The following is a 22,632-nucleotide window of genomic DNA, read 5'->3' as shown; positions in this document are numbered from 1 at the left end:
CCACCCTAATTTTTTGTTGATAAACACCAGCCCGAACTACGTATTAGTTACTCTTTTAATTGTTTGAAAAATTGTTCTACAGTGTTCAGATCTTCGGAGGACTATTTGTTATGTTCCTGCAGCTCTGATTGGACAAGAGAGAGCTGTAGGTCCCACACTGCTGCAAACTACTTGTGAGATGGAATGCAATTCAAACTAACACAGCCAAAATAGGTTGTATTGAGCCTTTGAAACTTCGTAGTGTCTACTCTTGCTCCATGGCCACTCATGCTTCTAACAAATGGCTTCCCGCAGCTTGAGATGTTAAACTTGTTCAAAATATATTTCAAAAAATGGATGCATGTTTTTATGAGGGTAATTTGTATTGGCCATGATTATGTCCCAGGTCTCAACACCATAATTTATTTTTTTCTGATCTGGCGGTTTGTCCATGCTTTGCGTGCTTAAAAGTATGCATTTCTTCTTTTGTGTGGTCTTGTTTGGGCAACATTTAGTCTTATCTGTTTGTTCTCTGTGATCATTGCAGATGCAGGTGACAAGCAAGTATTCAAAACCTTGGAGCCTCTGCTCCTGGAAGGGCTACCCCTGGAGCCTGTCGAGTGGACGCGGTATGGCATTCACATTTGCAATCAGTCAGTTATCGGCTGTTTAGCAGGAATGACTCCTTAAAGCATGAGTTAGCTAGGGAGCGTCAGTAGTACTGTTGGCTGTCAGATTTTGGCTTGCTCCATCCTAGTAACTGTTCTTTAGCTTTCTTTTCCATTTTTCTTGCCTTTTAGTTTTGACATTTCTTTCAGCGCAGTTCACTCGAAGGCAGAGTTAGCTATTGTTGTAAACAAGAGAAATGAAAGAAATGTTATCTCTGAATGGAGAACTATATTTCGTGAAGCCAGCTGTGCTGACTGGGCAGCTAGCTATGTACAAGAATGTTTAGAATTACACGGTGGTGGTTGAAATGGACCATTTCTTGGTGAAGACAAAAATATGGGTCCATTTTAGTGGAAGCAACGAGCAGCTTTCTCCAAGTTTCATGCTACTGAGGCTCCAGGTGTCTGTGGTGCCCATGCTTTTTTCGGGCACTTGTTATGGTGGCTACAATAGTCAGGGCCACCTTTGTATTTTTGTCTATGGCAGGACCTTAGCAAGAGTAGTTGGGCTTTGCAGAACTAGGCCCAACCTTCACACCTTGAAAGTTCCGAGTGAACGATTAAATGTTTTTTTGTGAAAGTAAAACAAGCTAGGTCTGTGAGTTCTGCATGCTTGCGAACAGAAGGTTGGCATGTGTGGACATCATTTCCCTATTTCAAATTATTTGCTTTGCAAAGAAAGAACAAAGAGATATGGAGATATTCATAATCAGTAGGCATGCATTCATAAAAGCATGTTCCTGGACTGAGTAATTGCCAAAAGAGGAGTGAAAAGAAGTAAAAGTAACGAAGGAATGTGTTGTCAGCTGTGTTGGCACTTTCTCTGTTATTAGGGAGTTTCCCTAGCACTCTTCAATGCAGCACCTATGTTCAATATAGGTACAAGCAGCATTAAAGGCAGTGCTTAGTAAAGAACCAAATTTACTTTTTCTTCTATACCAGAGTTGAGAAAGTACTATTATGCACATCATTTGTTCATCAGATAGCGACAAAAGTAATTTAGCCTGCATTGCACCCATACCATGAGGAGTATTTGTTAGTTGTATTCTAGCATGACATCCTAGTTGAAATCAAGAGGAAGAAATGGGCTTGGGCAGGGCATGTAATGCGAAGGCAAGATCACCGCTGGTCCTTAAGGGTAACGGAGTGGATTCCAAGAGAAAGCAAACGTAGCAGGGGACGGCAGAAAGTTAGGTGGGCGGATGAGATTAAGAAGTTTGCGGGAATACGGTGGTCGCAACTGGCGAAGGACAGGGTTAATTGGAGAGACATGGGAGAGGCCTTTGCCCTGCAGTGGGCGTAATCAGGCTAATGATGATGATTGGACTGCTTGTGTTCTTTCGGTCCTCGGCGACATTGTTCCCTTTGTTCTTGATTTCGTGGTCTTGGAACGTGCAGGTCCTATGGCCGGGGTCCCAAGACGGTGCGGGTGGAGTGTCGCTTTGTCGAGCACGATGTGGCGCAGTTGGCTCGGGAGAAGGATGGGCGCCTACTCAACCAGGCACACCTGCACATATACTGCACCGACTGCAGCGTGAGTCGCCGTTTCTCCCGGCATGCCACCACGCTGAGACATCAACATCAAGCTTGGTGCAGCAAATTCTAGATTGGATCGTTACGAATTTCTTTAGCAGCAAGTGGCTTGTGATGCTGGACCAGAATCTGTGCGTGCATCCACCCTCGCCTTTCGTTTTCCCATTTTATTTCGGGACTGCTCATTCCCCAATTGCCAGTGGCAGACAGTGTCACTGTGCAGCCGGTCATTACTAATGGAATTTGGGTATTTTTTGAGGGGCCATGCATCTGCGCACTCCTTTTTGCAGTTATCTTAGGCAGGAAAAGATTAAAGCCAGGACACGCGAGGTAGCACCTTTCTAATAGCCATTGGGGCTCCCTGAGGCCAAAAATATAGAGTGAGCACTCATGACAGAACTGATTGAGTGGGACATGTGTAGTTTTTACTGTGACAGCAGTGATGATGGCACTTGGTGAAAATGCTGGCGTTATCTGTGTGAAGCCTCAGTGGGCGAAGCTTCCACCCTCCGGAGAAGCACCATCCACCCACCCAATTCTACCCTCCAGAAATTCCACCCACCTCCAACCCACTTACCTCCAACCTACACAAAGAATTCTCCTGCTAGAAGCCCATGCAGCTGCAGAATGAAAAAGCAGCAGCGAAATTGAATTCAGCGATGCAGTCGGAAAGCCAGCTGTCCTATAGAAGCACCATCTACCACCCACCCCCACCCCACCTCCACCCATCTAGTAAAACCATCCTTTAGAGTAAAAGCATCAAAGTAATCGTTGAGGGTAAATTCAACTGCTTTTGCAGCTTCTTTGCATTAGGCGACTTGACCGTCTGTAAATTTTTTTTCTTACGCAGGTTTCGCGTATAATATTTTTTTGTGAGAGAAATTTTCAGGTCTCGTGTTATTCTGCAGTTTCTACATAACTGTGAATGCATAATGTCGGGTATGGCATGTTGTGCAGTTCTAGATGCTAGCTGGTGTTTACATTACATGGCACTCAAGAGGAACGCTTTGAATTGCAAGACAGGGTAGTTTTCCTTGCACATATGAATGTGGCTGTCAATCGCAGCTGCCCGTACCAGCGGTCTCAGAGTGCTGACAGGTTTCAGTAGCTACACCTGAAGAGCTCAGTCTCCCTGAAGTAGATTTCAGCAACAATATTTGGTTCAGTGCCAGTTGTTGTGGCACATAAGTCAAAGAACCTGTCCAACTGTGGAAGGTACAGCCTTTATCAAATGTATGCAGGCCTGGCTTGGTTCTGTGCCATGCACTGGGGATGATTTTGCTTCCATAGTGCTCCTATTTTTCAGAGGGCTACAGGAACTTTCGTGCTTGTTAATCATTGGTATAGGAGTGCCAGCAATTCTAGAAGGGCATGTGTAGCAATGGTATGCTGCAAGACCGACGGTCTGGAGTGGTTTCACTGTGGCTAGTGGTTAAACAACTTCATTAACTTTGAAAAACGAGTGCGTCTGGCCTTATCTTGGTCACATTGTCAAGGGAGGGAAGGGATGCTTTAAGGGGTGAGCCTGGTCTTGAAAAAAAAATTTTATTAATGAAGTCACAGTAAAGAAATCTTCAGGGAATATGTATTTTTGTATGCCGATTCTAAATATGTCATTTAATTTCATGTGAAACAACTGCTTGGGCACTTATGCAATTTTTATGCTTGTATTTTGTGAAGAGCTTTGAAAAAAATTGCGGGAAACTTGCTGAAATGTATGCCTTTGCGTTCTCTTGACACCAAGGAATGCAATAAGGGTAAAATTGTCTTCCTGCCTATCATAGAACTTAAGGTAATGGGTTTTGAAGTTGTCGCTTCAGAAATGAGAAGAAAATGTGTATTCCTGTTTCTCTGAAGTGGCAGCTTCAGTACCCTATAACTCAAGTTCTGTGATAGCCGGGACGATAATTTTACTCTTATTGCATTCCTTTATGTGAAGAGAAACTAATGACATACATTTCAGCGAGTTTCCCTTAGCAAATTTTCTTCAAAACTCATCGCAAAATACATGCATAAAAAGTGCATAAGTGCTCAAGGAATTGTTTTACATGAAATTAAATTACATGTCTAGAATCAGCGCACAAAAATATATGTGCTCTGAAAATTTCATAACTATGGCAAGATTAATAAAATTTTCTTTTCAAGACCAGGCTCCCCCCTTAAGCGGCGTTAAGGGCTAACTGTCCTTCAACCACCGTCCTGCAGGACCTGGAGGTATACCGGTCTCGGGTACGGGACGACATCATTGAATGGATGGCCCAGTTGAAGGAGGCCGGGGTCTACGACTGGATGCTGGTCGCCGTGGACCCAGCGGATGCGCGGCGCGCCAACAAGGCCAAGCTTCTCCCGCGGGCCACAGTCTTTGACCGCATGCGTGCCGATTTCCCCAGCAAGACTTTTGACCGGTTCGTTGCACTGGACGTGTGGCCCCGTCTGCATAAGCTTGTCTTGTGCACTTTTTTTCTCCTACCTACTCTCCATCAGTTCTTCTTACTTTCTTGGTAGTTGTCTCCTATTCTTTTTTGTTTACCTGTAAAAATCATTCACCTGTGCATTTCCAGCAGCCCCTGAAGCTGACCATGTAATGGCCAGGCAATGAAACTGTTATCTAAAAGTTAGGAACTCCTAGCATTTTGCGAGGAGTGGTTCCTGTGTCGCTGAAATGTAAAAAAAAAAACAAAAAAAAACAGTGAAATTAAGATATGATGGCTGCATGGTTGCAGTTAGTGAATTGTGATAATTTATGAGTGTGTACAAACTCTAAAACCACACTAAAATACTGGGGCGCACAAATAAGTCGCCAGCGAAATTCAAACTTCCTTACTGCCAGGGCAGAAGTACGCCTTGGGAAGTTTCCAGCAGTCTTGCCACTAGGGTTAGCATTTGCACTGAGTTATCTTTTAGCAAGCCATTCGCATCTCTGGGGCTGCCACGGTGGTTCAGTGGTTATGGTGCTCGGCTGCTGACCCAAAAGACGCGGGTTTGATCCCGGCCGCGGCGGTCGAATTTCGATGGAGGCGAAATTCTAGAGGCCCATGTACTGTGCAATGTCAGTGCACGTTAAAGAATCCCAGGTGGTCAAAATTTCCGGAGCCCTTCACTACGGCGTCTCTCATAGCCTGAGTCGCTTTGGGACGTTAAACCGCATAAACCAAACCAAACCAAACCATTCGCATCTGTGACAATTGGCAGTCTCTGACAATTGACAGCTTTTGTAGATTTGTCGGAAAAGGCTGTCTCCGCAGTAACGTTACGAATTGAGGGCAGTTCTTCAAGCATAACGGGAAGTATTCACATTTTTAGTCTCTGTATCGTACATGATGTGCGAGGCATTACAGAGTGAACAGTTTAAGTTGCTCCTTTCTACTGTGCCTTTGTGAAAGTACTTGTCGTGTTTGTGAAACATGACCAGTGTTAAATGTGCCCTTCACGTGATGACCCCCCGTGCGTGCAGGTGCGTGCAGGTATGTGCGGACACGAGTGGGGGCTCGGCCGGGGTGGGCCCCCTGCTGGGGCGCCTGCGGCAGCTGCTGCTGCATGCCACGGGGCGCCACCTGGGCCGCTACGAGGAGCTGATCCGGATGCAGCGCGAGCGGAGGACACAGCCACACTGGTCCTTCCTGCACTTCTTCTTCCTGCAGGTGAGGACGAAAAGAACTGACAAAAGTGGCTTCTCTAGTAGCAGAGAGTAGGTGTAGGCATGAAATCATCTGTGGCCGGGGAAGTTTTGTTGCGTTAGCAACACTACGCCAGGTTTTCGTCTCGTCGCGTAGCCTACCGGCACGAATAGCCTTGAACAGCCGTTGCCTAGCAACCGTTTCAGCTGAGCTCCGCCAGGTGGCGTCACCGTCTTCCGCGCCGCTGCCGCGCGCATAGTCGCTTGCTTCCGCCAGATGCGTGCTCACCGCTGAGGTAGAGGGTGAGAAGGTGGCTCTTCGCGGGGTGATATGCGCGCTTCTTCGCCTCGGCGGGATCTTGTCGTTATAGAGAGCGCTAAAGAGAAGCAACGGCGAGAGAACCAAGCTAGAAAGAGACAACGCGCTCGAGAGACGGCAGAAGAACGCGCTGCACGACTCGAAAAGCGTCGCAGCTGACGCAACTGACCAGGCTTAGCCAGAGCTAAACCACGCCTAATTTTTTTTTTAGCACACCTCACCCAGGTTGAGCTCCATGAGTTGTTCCTCTTGATGCCACGTGTGGTTTTGTACCTGTGGTAGTGGAACAGGATGAAATTTTACTTTTGCAGTGCCGTCCTTGCACCAGATTGCATCACTATAGTACTGCTGGCAGTATTCCTCCATGCTTGCTGTCTCCTAGTTGTAAAGAAGACTGTGTACAAGAGTTTATCTCTGCAGTCTTACTGGATGCATTCATAACCTTTGTGAAAATGACAATCTAGTTTGCGAGAGCACATTTATTTGATGAGTTAATAATATTTTGGGTTGCAATTGTCAGGGTTGTTTTCTTTCAGCTCATAAGGCACCAAAATATTATTTTGTTCAAATGTTATCATGCAATTAAATCAAGCTAGATGGTTTTCATTAAATTTCAAAGGTCACAAGTATGTTAATAAAGCGTTAATTTTGATACATCCAACATCTTGGCAAACCTCTGGGTGACGCAACACAGGCTATTCTCTATTTCTGAGTGTAACTATGGAGTTCTTAAACTTAATGCTATTTGTGGAGCAGATATGTCCAAGCTCTTGATTATTGCTTCACTACATGGCTGCTGTTCAGTGTATTGCAACAGACCCACTGTGGACACGACGAAGCATGGTGCATGAATGACGCTTTATTCAAGAAGGCGAGCGGTTATATAGGAAAGCGGTTAGATAACAGAAATGGGGGCGGCTTCTGTCCGGCTAGGCGCGTGTGCATGACTTGCACTACGTCACATCTCCCCTCTCTCTTCTTTTTTTTTATCGTCGAAACAAGCAGAGTTTTAGAACTCAGGCGCCGGGTATCTTCGTGGTGGTTGGCGCTTCCGTTCACTCCTGCGGAGTTGTGTAGATTCGGATGTCCCTGTAGTGTCTGGGACTCCCACAGCTGGCAGCGGCGCGGGAGTCTCGTGGTCTGGAGACGAGGGAGGAGGAGCCGGATTGAGGTGTTCTCTTGTGCGCTGAAAGTGTTGACCCTCTTCCGTCTTGACGATGTAGGCACGAGGAGTCTCAGCCCGCTGTACGACCATGACAGGGGACCACGATCTTGAGGGCACGTTGTACATAGTTGCGGTCGAGCCAGTGCGAAGCTCTGGAAGAGGCCGTGTACCTCTGTCGTAGAAGCAGCGTTGCTTGCTCCTGATGTCTTCTAGCCTTCGTCGCACGGTCTTGGGTGGCACTGTTTGTGGCTGTAGGTGGCTGGCTGGTACAGGAAGCAGAGTTCTTGTCTGTCGGCCCATGAGCCTCTGCACAGGGGACTTCAGAGAAGAGTCCCGAGGTGAATTTCGACACTCAAGCAATGCGGCACAAAACTCAGTGCTGCCGAAACGGAACCGCCTTAACAGCTTCTTAGCTTCCTGTACTGCTCTTTCTGCCATTCCATTCGAGCGAGGATAGTACGGACTAGACCGGACGTGTTGCAGGCCAATCTTATCGGCGTAATCCTTGAACTGTTGGCTACTGAAGAGTGGTCCGTTGTCTGTGCAAAGTCACCTTGGGAAGCCATGTGTTGCGAAGATGTCATTGCATGCTGCAATAACCTTGTTGGCTGACGGCGCTTGCACAAGCCTGATTTCAAAAAAGAAAGAGTAGAAGTCAACAACAACTAAGTACTCGGCACCGTTGTGATGACAAATATCAGCTCCTACTGACTCCCAGGGCAGAGTTGGTATCTCGTGACTTAACAGCGGTAGTCGCGCATTTCTTGATTTGTACTTTTGGCATGTTTGACAGCGTTGAGCGACTTCTTCAATATCGCTGTTTATACTTGGCCAGAAGACAACGGTTCGGGCGCGTGCCTTCATTTTTTCTGCTCCTGTGTGCGCAGCATGAAGAGAAGCCAGTACCTCACTGCGCAGTCTGGCAGGAATGATAAGGCGATTGCTCCGGAACACAAGGCCGGATTCAGTATGCAGCTCGTCGCGGAAGCTCCAGTAGCTGCGTAGCTCGGTAGTGACGTCAGCCTTGTCAATGGGCCACGCTGTGCTTGCATACTGGCGAAGTTTCACCATGCTTGGGTCACGGTCCGTCTCCCGCAGAACTTGCTCCAGGCGCCTGTCTGAAGCTTGAAGACAAGCGATAGTGTTAACGTGGAAATGCGCGCAATGTTCTACGAGCTGTGCTTTATTAGGAAAACGTGATAACGCGTCAGCGATGAACAGTTGTTTTCCTGGAGTATACTTGACATTTATATGGTATTTTTGCAGGTTTAGACGCATACGCTGCAGGCGGAGAGGGCACTGGCATAATGGCTTCTTGAAAATCATTTCGAGCGGCTTGTGATCAGATTCCACAATGACTTCTGGCTGCCCGAAAATGTAGTCCTTGAATTTTTCACAGCCGTGGACGATTGCTAGCATCTCTTTCTCTATCTGCGCGTACCTTTGCTGCGCTTCTGTCAGCGAGCGAGATGAGTAAGCTAAGGGGTGTCCATCCTGCATTATCACAGCGCCAATTCCGTTTTGGCTGGCGTCTACAGATAGGGTGATTGGTTTGCCCTTCTGGTAATATGCCAATATGGGAGCCGTTGCTAGTGCTTCGCGCAGTGCTTCAAAGCTTTTTTGATGTCTGTCTTCCCAAACCCATGCAGCATTCTTTTTCAAAAGTTCTCGGAGCGATGCTGTGAGTGTTGACATATTAGGAATGAAGCGGGAAACGAAGTTCACCATACCCAAGAATGTCTGTAGCTCTTTCCGGTTACAAGGGGCCTGCACGTGGAAAATATCTTCCAGTCTCCCTGGATCCAGGCTCAACCCGTCGCGCGTCAATACGTGGCCTAGGTACTTGACGGATTCCTGCAAGAAGTTACACTTTTTTTTGTTCAATTTCAAGTTGTGCTCCTGACATCTTGTCAGCACATTGACAAGATTTGCGTCATGCTCTTCTTTAGTTCCACCCCAGACTAGAATGTCGTCCATTACGACTGCTGTGCCAGTGAGACCTTCTAGTACTTTGTGCATGGCGCGCTGAAATATTTCGGGAGCCGAAGAAATGCCGAAAGGCATACGTAGGAACCTGTAACGACCGTACGGAGTGCTCATTGTGCAAAGTTTAGAGCTTTCCTCATCCAGTTTTATCTGCCAAAATCCCGTAGCGGCATCCAAAGTCGAAAAGTATTGTGCTCCACACAGAGACGGTGCAATGTCTTCTAGCGTTGGCATAGGATAATGTTCCCTCAGCAGCGCTTTGTTCAAATCAGATGGATCGAGACATATGCGTACCTTGTCGTTTTTTTATGACGGTAACCATGTGGCTGGACCACTCGGTTGGCTCGGTCACCTTGGAAACTACTCCGGCTGCTTCCATGCGGTCCAGTTCCGCTTTTACTCTGTCCTCGACTGCGAACGGAATCCGGCGTGCTGCTTTGACCACCCCTTGGGAACCTGGCTTGAGCTTCAAGTGGTAGACGACACCCTTGAGCTCGCCTAATCCGGAGAAGACGTCTTCATACGGCTTGACTACGTCGTACATCTCTTGGTGCTCCAGTGAAGCAATTCGGCAAATCAAGCCCAGCTTCTCGGCGACTGAGCCGCTAAGAGTCACGGTTACGTCGTCTTCCATTACGAAGAATGTCGTTTCAAATGTTCCCTCGGGTCCGGTCACATGAAGGTGACTACGTTTCGTTGCTTTTTTCTGAAAACCAAAAAATGTGTTCAGCACGACAGCGCAGTTTTCGGGTTGCTTTTGAGTTATCTTCTGCAGCTGGCTGCGTGATATGACCGAGCAATTGGCTCCTGTATCAAGCTTGCAGGCAACTGGCTTTTCTTCTATTTTCACGATTGCAGTCCAGCGGTCGTCTTTCTTGCCTCCATGCTTCCCAGCTATGCCAGACATCTCCCGTTGTATCCAGGGCCTTCGGTGGTGGCAGCAGCGAAGTGACGGGGGCGGTAGGCTGGGTGACGTGCTGCTCGGCGTCTGTCATGGCTCTGGTCCGATGCAATTACCCGGGCCTCCCGGATTGCCGTGCTTCTGCCGTCGGTTACGTTGCCCGGTTGCGTTGCGCGGTCGCTAACCGGCCACTTCTGACACCATGTGGACACGACGAAGCATGGTGCATGAATGACGCTTTATTCAAGAAGGCGAGCGGTTATATAGGAAAGCGGTTAGATAACAGAAATGGGGGCGGCTTCTGTCCGGCTAGGCGCGTGTGCATGACTTGCACTACGTCACACCCACTATGCCAAAGTACTTGATGCAGGGCTTGTTGGTTCATGCTACAAAATTTTAATGACGCAAAAAGGCACACACACACACAGGAAAAGACAGAAAGAAACGGACAGTAAGAGCGCCAACTACCAACCAGTTAGTTGGCGCTCTTACTGTCTGTTTCTTTCTGTCTTTTCCTGTGTGTGTGTCTTTTTTCGCCATAAAAATTTTTCCACAATGCCAGTAGTGGCTTCAGCAGTTACAGCACAATGGCGCTTGCGGTGAAATCGGTCAATTGCACCAGGAACTTCCGGCCATGAGCATTTATGGGATACACGCAAACTGTAGTGGCTATAATGTGCCTTACTCCTTTCTGCCTCGCCACCGCAGGAGGAGCTGGCGTTTGTCCTAGAAGCGTTGGGCCTGTACGATGAGGCCCTGGTGCAGTACGATGAGCTGGACGCCCTCTTCACTCAAGTGGTCATCAACTCAGCCAGTGGCGGTCAGTTCTCTCTCTCCTCATCATTGATCCTCTCTGCACTGGACTTGTCAGTGCCCCCTGCAGTGACAGGGGTACAGGAGTATAGGGGAACAGGGGTACAGGAATACAGGGGGACAGGGGTACAGGGGTACAGGAATACAGGGGTACAGGGGAATGGGTACAGGGGTAGAGGGGTATAGGGGTAAGGAATGCAGGGGTACAGGAATACAGGAATACAGGGGACTAAAAAAATTTTGTAGAGCTAAGCTTACCAGCTTAACTCATTAGTTGGTGTGAGGTGTGATAGCTTTGGCTTAGCCATATAACCGTGAATTCTGCCGTGGAACCACCTTTAGGTTGCACTTTCCTCTGCTCTAGCCATAACCTCCCAGGCCACCCTTCGCCTCCCACCCTCTCCTTCTCTTCTCTCTACTTTCCCTCTCTCCACCTTACCACCTGCCCACCATCACAGGCGGCCAACGGTTGGCAGGTGGCAGTTGAATTGAATTAATTAAAATAATTCACTAAGCAGTTAAGTTTAGTTTATGGGGGTTTAACGTCCCAAAGCAACTCAGGCTATGAAGGACGCCGTAGTGAAGGGCTCCGGAAATTTCAACCACCTGGGGTTCTTTAACGTGCACTGACATCGCACAGTACGCGGGCCTCTAGAATTTCTCCTCCACCAAAATTCGACCGCCGTGGCCAGGATCGAACCCGCGTCTCTCGGGACAGCAGCTGAGTGCCATAACCACTGAGCCACTGCGACGGCACTAAGTAATTAAGACATTAAATACCAAGTAATGAAGGTATTACGGCTGACGCTGTAAATTCCATGGCAGAATGCAGGGGTATGTGGCTAAACCAAAACTATTAACAGCTCTCACTATTAAAAGTGTGGTGAGCAGAGACACAGAGAAGTCCTGAAACTGCATTGTGCCTTGAAACAGGCTAGGTATCCAGGGAAGCAGGGTTGTTTGTGAGGCATCTAATGTGCATAGCCATTTACTTTGTCTGGCTGACGGGTGCTTCTCTTCCTAGGTCACAGCTGAATCATTAGAAGTGATTCTTGCCTACACTGAGCTGAGACACGAAGGCTTTATTTATTTTTTTTATCTGTATACAGGTGTACACAAGCCTCGGAAGGTAACTAGGTTGCACCAGAAACTGTAAATAGCAGATCCGTGCAATTCCATAAGATGTAGATCCTCAGCCATTCATGAACTGTTCCGATTAAAAAAACTGTCCACACATTTTAAGTGCTGCCTTCATCGACATACTGCCTTGCTTTGCCATACAGCTTTATTCCCATAGTAGTGTAGCTTTTACACTTTGCAAGGGACTTCAGCTGTGGAGGTTATCAGCCACAGAAAAAGTTAAAGCACTCTCACTGTTGACTGGAAAAGTTGGCAATGTCTAATGACCGACTTATAAAAGCTGAGCGACACTTAATTCTGCTGGCACATGCATGCAGCATGCTCAAGAGCACAGCTTTGAGTGCGTACACTGTGTGTAGCGATGTAAAGTGTTATTTTGGCACTCTGAAGTTGAACTGCTTGGAGCAGTGAACGTAAGGGAAGCCTTCATTCCGTTTTGGCAAATTTTTCTTGAGTCTCTCCTTGAGCTGCTAACACGAAAACGAGGAATTGAAGAAGGATGCGTGTGAATGAAATTGTAGCAATTTCTTTCATTCTGTGGTGACTTTTGCCTTTCAGCAGTGTCACTGTTATCACTGGGAGACCACTCCATCTGTTGGAAAAGTGTGAAGTTCATCTTGTATTGGGGTGCACTGAGCGTTTACGAGCTGCTTGGCGAGAAGGAGAAACGTTTTTCTTGGAAAAGTGTGTTTGGTTTGTCTAGGATTGAATGATGGTGAGTTTTTTGCACACGAGAGTGACATCAAAGGCAGGTTACAAGGAGACCTGGCAGATTACTGAATGCATTGCTGTGCTTTGAGGAAAACTGGAGGCAGTAGAAAGGGAATTGAGTGTGGTTGACCTGAGGGCCAGTTTGCAAGACACAGTTCAGACAAGGTCTTTTGCTAGGTGCCCATTTTGTTGTGTTCTCTGTGAGTTACATTTTCTGATGTGGTGTGCTAATCTTGGGGGTTAATAAAGGGGCTCGAAACTAAATTGCAGACAATGAAGCGAGCTATGAAAAGGAAAACAATAAGGGTACCATTAGGAGACTGAAGAGAGCAGAATGGATTGGGAAACAAGCATGAGTTAATGATATCCTAGTCCTAGTCGAAATAAAGAAGAAGAAATGGACATGGGCAGGGCATGTAGTGGTAAGGCAGTTATATAACCGCTGGTCCTTAAGGGTAACAGACTGGATTCCAAGAGAAAGCAAGCGTAGCAGGGGGGCAGAAGAAAGCCAGGTGGGTAGATTAGGAAGTTTCTGGCGACAGAGTGGCCTTGGTGTGTTAAGTGAAAGTGATTGGGAGTGGCCATTATCCGGCAGTGGGCGTAGTCAGGCTGATGATGGTGGTTATTACTGATTGTGCTTGTGTGCTTGTCAACACCATGCAACGCAGCCCACAAGTTGATCCCTCTGGGCTCCCTTTCTTTGTTGGCTGTCTTCAGATGTTGAGAGACTGCTGTCTTCGGACAGCAGCGTCGTCCCTGCCCTCCGTGTTGTGCATGTGGTCTTTCCCTGTCTCCTCCAGAGATGCCCGAGTGGCTGTCCCAGTTGGCCCAGCTGGGCTGTGAGGCCTGGGGCGGCCTGCGGCTGGGCCTGGACCCCGCCCACAGCCCCGAGCGGCAGCTGCTCCTGGGGGGCCGGGGCTCCCTGCTGCAGCTGCGCAACTACCTCTTCTCTCGCCAGTGTGCCCTGCTCCGCCTGCAGGTAGGGGGGGGGGGGGGACACTGCTGCAGTTGGATACGTGGGCCAAGCGAAGCAGGCTCGTGCACTCTGACGCAGTTTGATGGTGGCCACTTTAGTCTTGGCCTGCTCAGATTTAAGCGCTCTAAAGCTGCTTAATAGAAACCGCATAGAAACCCGCACCTGTCATTTGAAATTCTTTTTTCAATTAATCAAAGGCGAATACAATATTAACACCTCCAACATTTTATCATACTCATCTGGATATAGCACAAGGCAACAGCACGATTTTTCAGTGACACCATTAAATGCAAGAGGTAACTCCTAATAAGTATTCCTATTTCCCTAGAATGATTACAGACTGGGATAATCTCAGTAATGATGCAGTATCAAAGCCGTCACTAAAAATGTTTGATGCCCATCTTTAGTTTCCTTATATCTTTTCCACCACATGCTACTGTTGTTGCATTTGTATCGTGTATTTTGCATTTGTGTTTATTGTTTTATTCTTTTGTATAAGTGATTCATAATTTTATTTTAACATCTTAAGACTGTGTTCATAGTTTCGAGCGCCTGTTTGCTTTTATATTGTATGCCGACCCTGCTAAGGTCCTGTAAAAGATCACAGTATCAATAAATAAAATAAATAATTTGCTAGGAGGCTGAATGAAATACACAAATGTGTCTGGCCACTTTGTTCTTCTATCATGCACCATCATTTTTGTTAGCATCTAGGTGACTGTCACACTGAAGAAAAAAAAATTGTTTTGTCCTGTCCGGCTGGAACAGCAGCTGAAACCATCAAATTGCATGAATATGTAAACTTATGCAGTAGGAACCTGGCACAGCATGTCATCCAGAGTGGTGGTGGCACTACTCATTAGAATTTGAGTCCTTGAGATTCCTTAGCTTAAGGGTGTTCAATCAGTTAGACAGGCAGAGCAGAACAGTGGGGCTAAGAATTAACATGCAGAAAACCAAAGTAATGTTCAACAGCCTAGCAAGGGAACAGCAGTTCCGAATTGGTAGCGAGGTGCTGGAAGTAGTAAGGGAATATGTCTACTTAGGGCAGGTAGTGACCGCAGATCCGGATCATGAGAGGGAAATAACTAGAAGAATAAGAATGGGGTGGAGCGCATATGGCAGGTTCTCTCAGATCATGAATGGTAGCTTACCAATATCCATGAAGAGGAAAGTATACAACAGCTGTATCCTACTGGTACTCACCTATGGGGCAGAAACGTGGAGGCTAACAAAGAGGGTTCAGCTTAAGTTAAGAACAACGCAGCGAGCTATGGAAAGGAAAATGATAGGAGTAACGTTAAGAGATCGGAAGGGGGCGGAGTGGGTGAGGGAACAAACGCGGGTTAATGACATCTTAGTTGAAATCAAGAGGAAGAAATGGGCTTGGGCAGGGCATGTAATACGAAGGCAAGATAACCGCTGGTCCTTAAGGGTAACAGAGTGGATTCCAAGAGAAAGCAAACGTAGCAGGGGACGGCAGAAAGTTAGGTGGGCGGATGAGATTAAGAAGTTTGCGGGGATACAGTGGCGGCAACTGACAAAGGACAGGGTTAATTGGAGAGACATGGGAGAGGCCTTTGCCCTGCAGTGGGTGTAGTCAGGCTGATGATGATGATGATGAAAGGTGTCCCTTGAGGCTTTGGTTTTAAAAGCTTGTGGTTTGAACCATTGGCGAACAATGGTAGCTTTCGAACTTTGCAAGTTTTTGGTTGAATGTTGGTGCACTTTTGCAAACTACGGAAAAAATCTAACTGTACCTTTTATAACTTCTTTCTGAACAGTAACAGCACTCAGATTGGTTTGTTTAGAAGTGTTCCATGAATAATATAGTGTAAGGCAATGAAATCGCAGAGCTTCCACACAGCTTCTTTCACATGTGTGGCAAAATAACGAAGCGTGATTTTATGATGTCACAATTGATGAGTTCCACAGCTGCAGTGCAAAATAGAAATTTGTTTTTTTTTCGAGGCAGAAGGGCAGAGCATAGAAGAGAGAAAAAATAATTGCAAGAAGCACATCTAGAGCACTGCTAACGAATATAGTTTATAATCACTTTTACTGCTTTTGCGAAACACCATCCGCTGTGCGAGTGTTCCTGTGAATGTGGGTGGACTTCTGCCAGCTACAAACTCCTTCTTGTCGGCTTTTTCCTTTGCTTCTTTTAATTCTTTGCCATCCTTTGTTGTATTAAGGTGCTATGTACTGCATGATTGAAAATGCAGTATAAATTATTATTATTATTATAAAAGCTCGTTAATTCAAATTTCAAGGAACCAGAGAATATGTTCAAATTATCCTAAGTTCGTATTATCGAATGACTTTTCGATGGATCGAAATGCTAGAGGCCCATGTGCTGTGCAATGTCAGTGCACGTTAAAGAACCCCAGGTGGTCGAAATTTCCGGAGCCCTTCACTACGGCATCCCTCATAGCCTGAGTCACTTTGGGACGTTAAACCCCGATCAGCCACATTTTGTTCTTTCTCTAGCTGTTTTGTTTTCCGTTCTTTGCAACCCCTCTTTTCTTGTTTGGTGGGGCTCTTGTTCAACATCAACATCTACCTTTTGTGTGTGCATTGCCTTTTGTTTCCTAGAATCGTACGTCTGAGATGGCAACGCGCACCCTGTCGTTCCTGCACAACACCGTCCATGAGCTGGCCATCCTGGAGGTGAGGCTTCACTGCCTGAGCATGGCAGGTGGCGTCTTGCTGTTACAAAAAGGGTGACATAACTCTCTCTCTCACCCAAAGCCTTTTGATCATGCCAGTTGCAAAACTCCGTTTCAAAACCCTGTGATTCCCTGTGGGCACTTTATGGAGGTTAAAGGACTACAGACACCTCATTGTAGTTGCATATTTTCTTCTCGGTGATGACGCATAAGACGTTTGAGAGCATGGATCGCCTGCGTAGTATTCTGCTACGAGTGCTGAATAATTTATAACTGAGTTTCTTCTTTCATGCGGTTTTTGTTTTGGTTTCATCAACCGAACGGTGGCTGTGACATCTAAGAAGCGTTTAGGTCGCGTGAAGTCAGCAAAAAATTGCAGTATAACTGCTTATACCATTTTTTATTGCTATTCCAGCTCTCAAAGCAGGCTGGCTTAAGTGTTGCATTGAATTGAAAGTGTGTATCGGCGATTACATTGCAGGTTTTTTCATTCCTCATTTCACCTGAACACTCTCAGCACGTCACAACCATCGTTCAGTTAACTGAAACTGAATCAGCATCAAGGAGTGATTGGATTGAATTAATAGATTATTTGGTGGTTGTAGGGCAATACCGCATGGTAGTCCATTTATGCTAATGATTAATGCATTGCTTGAAAGAAGAAAGCACACAAGCGAAAATTTAATCTCTATATTCTTTCAGCAGACAGTCCAACTGCCTTTGAGCTGGATCAGTGGCACCCTGCAACTTTTATTTCTCCAATGTGTTTGTTTTTGAGCAGCTCTGAGGAGGTAACCTGAATGCCACAGATTGAAACAAGCTAAATCTGTCTCATGCAAGCTTGGGTGATGGTGTTTGCTTTTCACTGTGGGGTTAATTCTCTAAGAATTCCAAATGTTCCCGCCGCAGTGCATTCCAGTTTAATGTCTGTGCATGCCTGAAATGTTTGACATTTAACAGTTATGAATAAAAAATTCAGGGGGCACTTTGGTTCTCTAAAGTGCTGCAAGGTGAAAGCCTTTCCTGGCGCACTGTTTGGCATTGACTGCGAGACTGTTTGTGCTGTACTAGTGCTTTATCTGATTACACACTTTGAATACACATTACAACTGCACACTTTGACTGCCGACTTTGACTGCTTCTTTAGCACGACTCTCTCTCTGCTCCGATGAGTTCGGTTGAATCCATGGCTCTGTTCGCAGTAATGAGGTATGTAATGTGGTCACCCACGGACGCCTTACACCCCCTGTCGGAGCGGACGACAAGTATTTTATTAGTTGTCGTGTGCTCTGAAAGGGGGCGCCAGGCATCCGTGGGTGACCTCATTACTTCGAATTTGCGCACTCTGACGTCATAACTATTTCGGCCAACCGAAAAGCGTCACACGTCTGCTGACAACCTTCTGTCGGCAACGATGAGGCATTGAAGGCTTTCGCCTTAATATTGTTAATGGCATGTTTGGGATGAGCGTGGGACAAGCACCGACAGAGTGGTCGCTGCCGCCAGGTATCCACGCCACCTGGAGCGGTGGCATGCTGGGTGTTCACCAGCTGTCTGGAGGTGCTGTCCGCATGTGAGGGTGGCAACTCAACAGACGAGGTGGTGGCTCCCGCTAACGCCACTCCACCCCCATCAAGGAAGGAGCAACAACAGCCACAACAGCAGCAGCAGCAGCAGCAACAGTCCACCATGGTGAACGGCGCAGCATACTCTCTACACAGTGTGGGACTTTGGTCTTACGCTCGAGAAAAGGTGGGTGCCATGTGGCATGGTGGCAGTTCTACTATTGACCTAAAGTGTTGGTGACGTTGCCAGTGATGTGCTTCCAAGTTTGTGCCTTAGAACCAGAGATGGTCTCGTTTTTGAGTGCACCTTTTTTTCTGTTTTGTGGCTGGTATCGCTTGAGGTTAGGAATCGACGGCATGAACTTTTGTTGTTCATGTGGTTTATCCCTGCTAGCACTATGTTTTTGCTGCTTCTTGTTTGAAACACTGTAACATCGTGGAGAACAAAGTTTTAAGTAAATAAAACTGCACTTTGGTGGGGCACTATTTTGTTGCGATCGCTTGGAGTGAAGCTCCATGCCGCTCATTGTCACCGCAGGCATTTAATTTTCATTTTTAAGCTAGCGCGCTCACTCTTGAAGCATGCCCAATGGTGATTGCGGTCACAGTGAAGCTGAGAATGACAACCTTACGGTCCACATCACCAGTTGCTGCCAGGGCACATGGCTCCTTTGGCGTCCATAATTTTTAAATTGATGCAGTAATGCTTCAGCAGCTACACAACTCCAACGCATGTGGTTCTCATGCTCCCAACCGTTATTCCTCTGCTATCCCATCCCTTTGGTCCCCTTCTCTGTCCTGCACCTAGTGTTCCCCCCTGCGTTTATTTTCATAACTACAAGAAACACCAGTGCCCTCTCATGGCACTCCCTGCAACTAGGTCTGTTGTAGCAGATGCCTTCACTGACATGTACACACCTAACAAAGTTATGTACCGTATTTGCCGGTCTATAAGTTGCACCCCCTTGCAAATGCAAATCTTTCTGAAAGAAATCACGCTTAAGTCGCACCGGTGTATGAGATGTACCTGTTCATTCAGTAAATGCTATAGAACATGCTGACGATCCCTTTGTCAGAGATTGTGACGAAAATAGTGCACGCTTGCAGCAGCTGCCATGCACAGATGATTCTTAAGCTCTGTCTAGTGTACCTTCTTCACACAGTGTGCCTTTTTTATTGGCTTAACCCTTTCAGGTGCCATTTTTTATTTTGACTGAAATCAATTATTTTTTCATGTAAGTAGTATATTCAGGCCTCCAGAAAGGGAGTTTGTTAGTTTTCGAACGTGAAAGACCAGCAGGTAAGTTTTTACAACGATGTGGAGAATTCCGTGCGAAGTGTCCGATTTGTTCGAAATACTAGTGACATCGAAATGTTCTTGTGTGTCAAGTAAACACCCTAGGGATCGTGGAATCGCTTTGTGTTTCGAAGATTCCCATTACGCTCGAAATTGAGCAAAAACAATCACATGTTTTCACTCGTGGCAAAATCTGTCTGCACAAAAATGGTGGACAGTGCTGCCTAGCTCCCTCTTGTGTGAAACATTATTTACTGCATTTGCTACATGGTACAAAAAAGCAACTTATTTGCAACAAGAAGGGTGCTCAATTTGACTGAAATAATGTAATCACTGTTAAGTGCTCCAGTTTCCCAGAAAAAGCTGTAAGTTTGCCACTTGCAGAATTGTGTACAAAGCGCCTGAAAGGGTTAATCAACCCTTTGCAGCTTTGCACCAGTCCCAAAAAATTTTTTCGCTCATGTTGAACTGTCTCCCCAGCTGGCCCATTTCCCATTCTTCAGCATATATTTAAGAGCAGCAGCATTCTACTGGAATTTTGCATCACAGCTCCTACACCTCATAAGTGGCATCAAGTTGAGCAAGAACAATGCACAAGCCACACGAAGCCAAATGGATGTGGCGCTGAAATCGAAACTTTTGAAAATATGAATGGACTGGCTGGACTGGATGTGGGGGTGGTGCTTGCCTCGTGTTGTTGCCACATTCATTCCAGTTGTGGTGATATTATGTGATTCTATCCGTAAGATAATATTTCAAGAATAACTCGATTTTTTTTACTTTTTCGCACATGGATTTCCTTTTCGGGCATAGTTACTGGACAGGGCAGTAGCTGGTGTATCATATTTCACTGTATATAAGCCGCACTGTTGTGAAAGACACACCAACGAAAAAATTCAGATAACAAAAGTGCGACTTGTACACAGGAAAATACATTAGTCACATGCTCAAGTTCCGGGCAGTACGCAGCTTCTACTCTTGCATGCTGTAGCACTGCGGACTGTACCCAGCCATGCAGTGTATTTTTTTTTTTCAGTGTCCTTATGGCAGTGCTCTCTCTTGTTTCCTCCTGTAGCTGAAGCAGTTGGGCGAACTGTGTGGCCTGATGCCGGGTCGGGAGTCCACGTCCGAGCACCTGCTCATGGTGGTGGCATTGCTCACAGGCATGCAGTCATCAGCCGCCGGTGAGTGTCACAGTTTCGGTCTGCTGGGCGCTCAGATTATTAAGGCTCTGCTGTTCCACGTTGCATTTGATGAATGGAGTCGCACGTTTTGTTACTTTGGCTTTTTGATTTCGTGAATTGTCCCAGCCTGTTTTGACCCATGCTCCACTTCATAGACCTTCATTTTGTGCGCTGTGTCACTTGTTCATGATAACCCGCTCATTGCGAAAGTGCGTGTTAAATTTGTGAACTTTCAGCCGTAGAAAGTAAATAAGTGAAGTCGAGAGTTGGACGAAAACTCGTCTGGTCGGGGAGAAACATACTGATGGTGAAGAAGGAACTGGACTGAAAGAAAATACAAAAAACAAGATGTACGGGAGCCTTGTTCACATTCAATGTGTTTTTTGTTTTGTTTTTTTCTTTTGGTCGGGGCACGGTCAGCAAAGTAAATAACAATAGCCACTCTGAAAAGTCCGCTGTCCTCAAATTCGGAGCACGATTTCTTTTGCATTGAAACTGCAAGACGCATCCGTTTGGGAAAATTTGTCATGGCAGCCTGGACTTTTTCACTGTGTGTGTGCAGAGGCGGACAGCCAGTCTCCCCACAGCCAGCTGAGGGAGGCACTTTCTTCCAAGGACTCCTTCCTCAAGCACTACCTGGTGAGTGTGCACGAAAAGACCGTTTTTCGCAAGTGCAAGACGACTGTGACGGGCTAACCCCTCCTAGTTACCTAGTGGGTATGAATTGTTGACCTTTTATGCAATTCCATGCTTAAAAGGTGAAATAAAGGTGAAATAGAAAAATTGAAAATTGGTTTTGAGGAAAGGAAATGGCACAGTATCTGTCTCACACATCTCTCATATCTGGATGGACACCTGAATGGCCATGCTGGAAGGAAAGGGATGAAGGTGGGAGTGAAAGAAGAAAGGAAGAAAGAGGTGCTGTAGTGGGAGACTTTGACCACCTGGGGATCTTTAACCTGCACTCATATTGCACAGCACAAAAGTCCCTTGGTGTTTTGCCTACATGGAAACATGGCTGCCTTGGCCGGGGTCGAACCCTGGAACTCCAGCTCAGTAGCCGAGCGCCCTAACGGTGAAGCAGAAATGCCATCGGTATAATTGCCACAGCTGGGCATTGTTGTTGGAACGCTGCTTATCAAAGAAAAGAGCAATACTTCTATGCCCGAAGTACTACCAGTGGCTTTGCTTGCAGCATCAGATTTGTCAGAGCCGTTAAGTGAGAGACACAGTGTAAAAATTAAACTGTGCGTAAACAAGAAGTTCAGCCGCTTCAGTCCTCTCCAAAAAAAATTGAGATGTGCACTGATGGGCACTGAAAAAACTCATTTCATTTTTCACCACTTCTGATCGGTGGTTCCATAATCATGGCATAGCTGCAGATCCATTTCTGTGTTTGAAACATTTTTTTTTTTATGCTTCTCTTAACACTCTGCAGTTTGGCTTTATTCAAGCCGCAGGCTTAATTCAGGATGTCAAGGCACTATTAAAACCAAACTACCATGGCTACGATGTCACTGCACTATACTTTTATCTTTTGAAGCGAAAAGCTTCACTAGGCTAGTCAACATCGGGTCTGGCGTGCTCCGTGATCAATTATAGCCACATCTGCGCGAGTTCGTCGCGTCACGTCACTGGAGAGGCGAACGTGGTCGGCGGTGGCTCCGTCGGTCGCCCTTCACTGTCATTCGCGCGCTCTGCGCATGTTTACCGAGCTTCCTCGTATTGCGCATGCGCCACCTTCTCGCCCTCCTTTCGCCCTTCGTTGCGGTGCATCTGATATAACGCTGCGAGGTGTATATATATAGGAGCGCTCGTAGAAGAAATGCACACGCCTCGCCATGAACGAAGATCCCGAAGTGGTGGCTTGCAAGTTGCATAATGTGTGCCTATATGATTCACATGAGACAATGACACACTGCCAGGAGTAACTGTGGTATATCTACAGGGGAACCACAAGTACACAACCATGGCATAACCACAAGCTAAACCACAAGCATCAACGATGATTTTCGCTGCTATCCAGGCTTAACCTAAGCTAAGCCATAGCCAATTTTTTTTCTTTTACCGTGGCAGGCATAGTTCTGTGCATCCTTCTGAAGTTTTTTTT

At 46.5% G+C, this 22,632-nt stretch overlaps 1 protein-coding gene across 2 annotated transcripts in view; it reads left to right on the top strand.

Moving 5' to 3' along the window:
- Positions 1-22,632, top strand: part of SIDL (SIDL trafficking protein particle complex subunit 10) — a 95,276-nt gene that overhangs the window by 41,259 nt on the left and 31,385 nt on the right. For both annotated transcript variants that reach the window (XM_089572270.1, XM_089572271.1), the window contains 10 exons: positions 527-608; positions 2,046-2,181; positions 4,386-4,585; positions 5,635-5,821; positions 10,876-10,987; positions 13,632-13,810; positions 16,403-16,477; positions 17,983-18,228; positions 20,414-20,522; positions 21,085-21,161. In XM_089572270.1, the coding sequence (XP_089428396.1) occupies positions 527-608; positions 2,046-2,181; positions 4,386-4,585; positions 5,635-5,821; positions 10,876-10,987; positions 13,632-13,810; positions 16,403-16,477; positions 17,983-18,228; positions 20,414-20,522; positions 21,085-21,161 (1,403 nt within the window). The remainder of the gene's footprint in view (positions 1-526; positions 609-2,045; positions 2,182-4,385; positions 4,586-5,634; positions 5,822-10,875; positions 10,988-13,631; positions 13,811-16,402; positions 16,478-17,982; positions 18,229-20,413; positions 20,523-21,084; positions 21,162-22,632) is intronic.

This window comes from Amblyomma mixtum, chromosome 2 (genome assembly GCF_055824585.1).
Source record: "Amblyomma mixtum isolate Tamu chromosome 2, ASM5582458v1, whole genome shotgun sequence".
NCBI classification, from domain to species: domain Eukaryota; kingdom Metazoa; phylum Arthropoda; class Arachnida; order Ixodida; family Ixodidae; genus Amblyomma; species Amblyomma mixtum.
The sequence above is the reverse complement of the archived record's forward strand: the minus strand, read 5'-3'. Positions and strand labels throughout refer to the sequence as shown.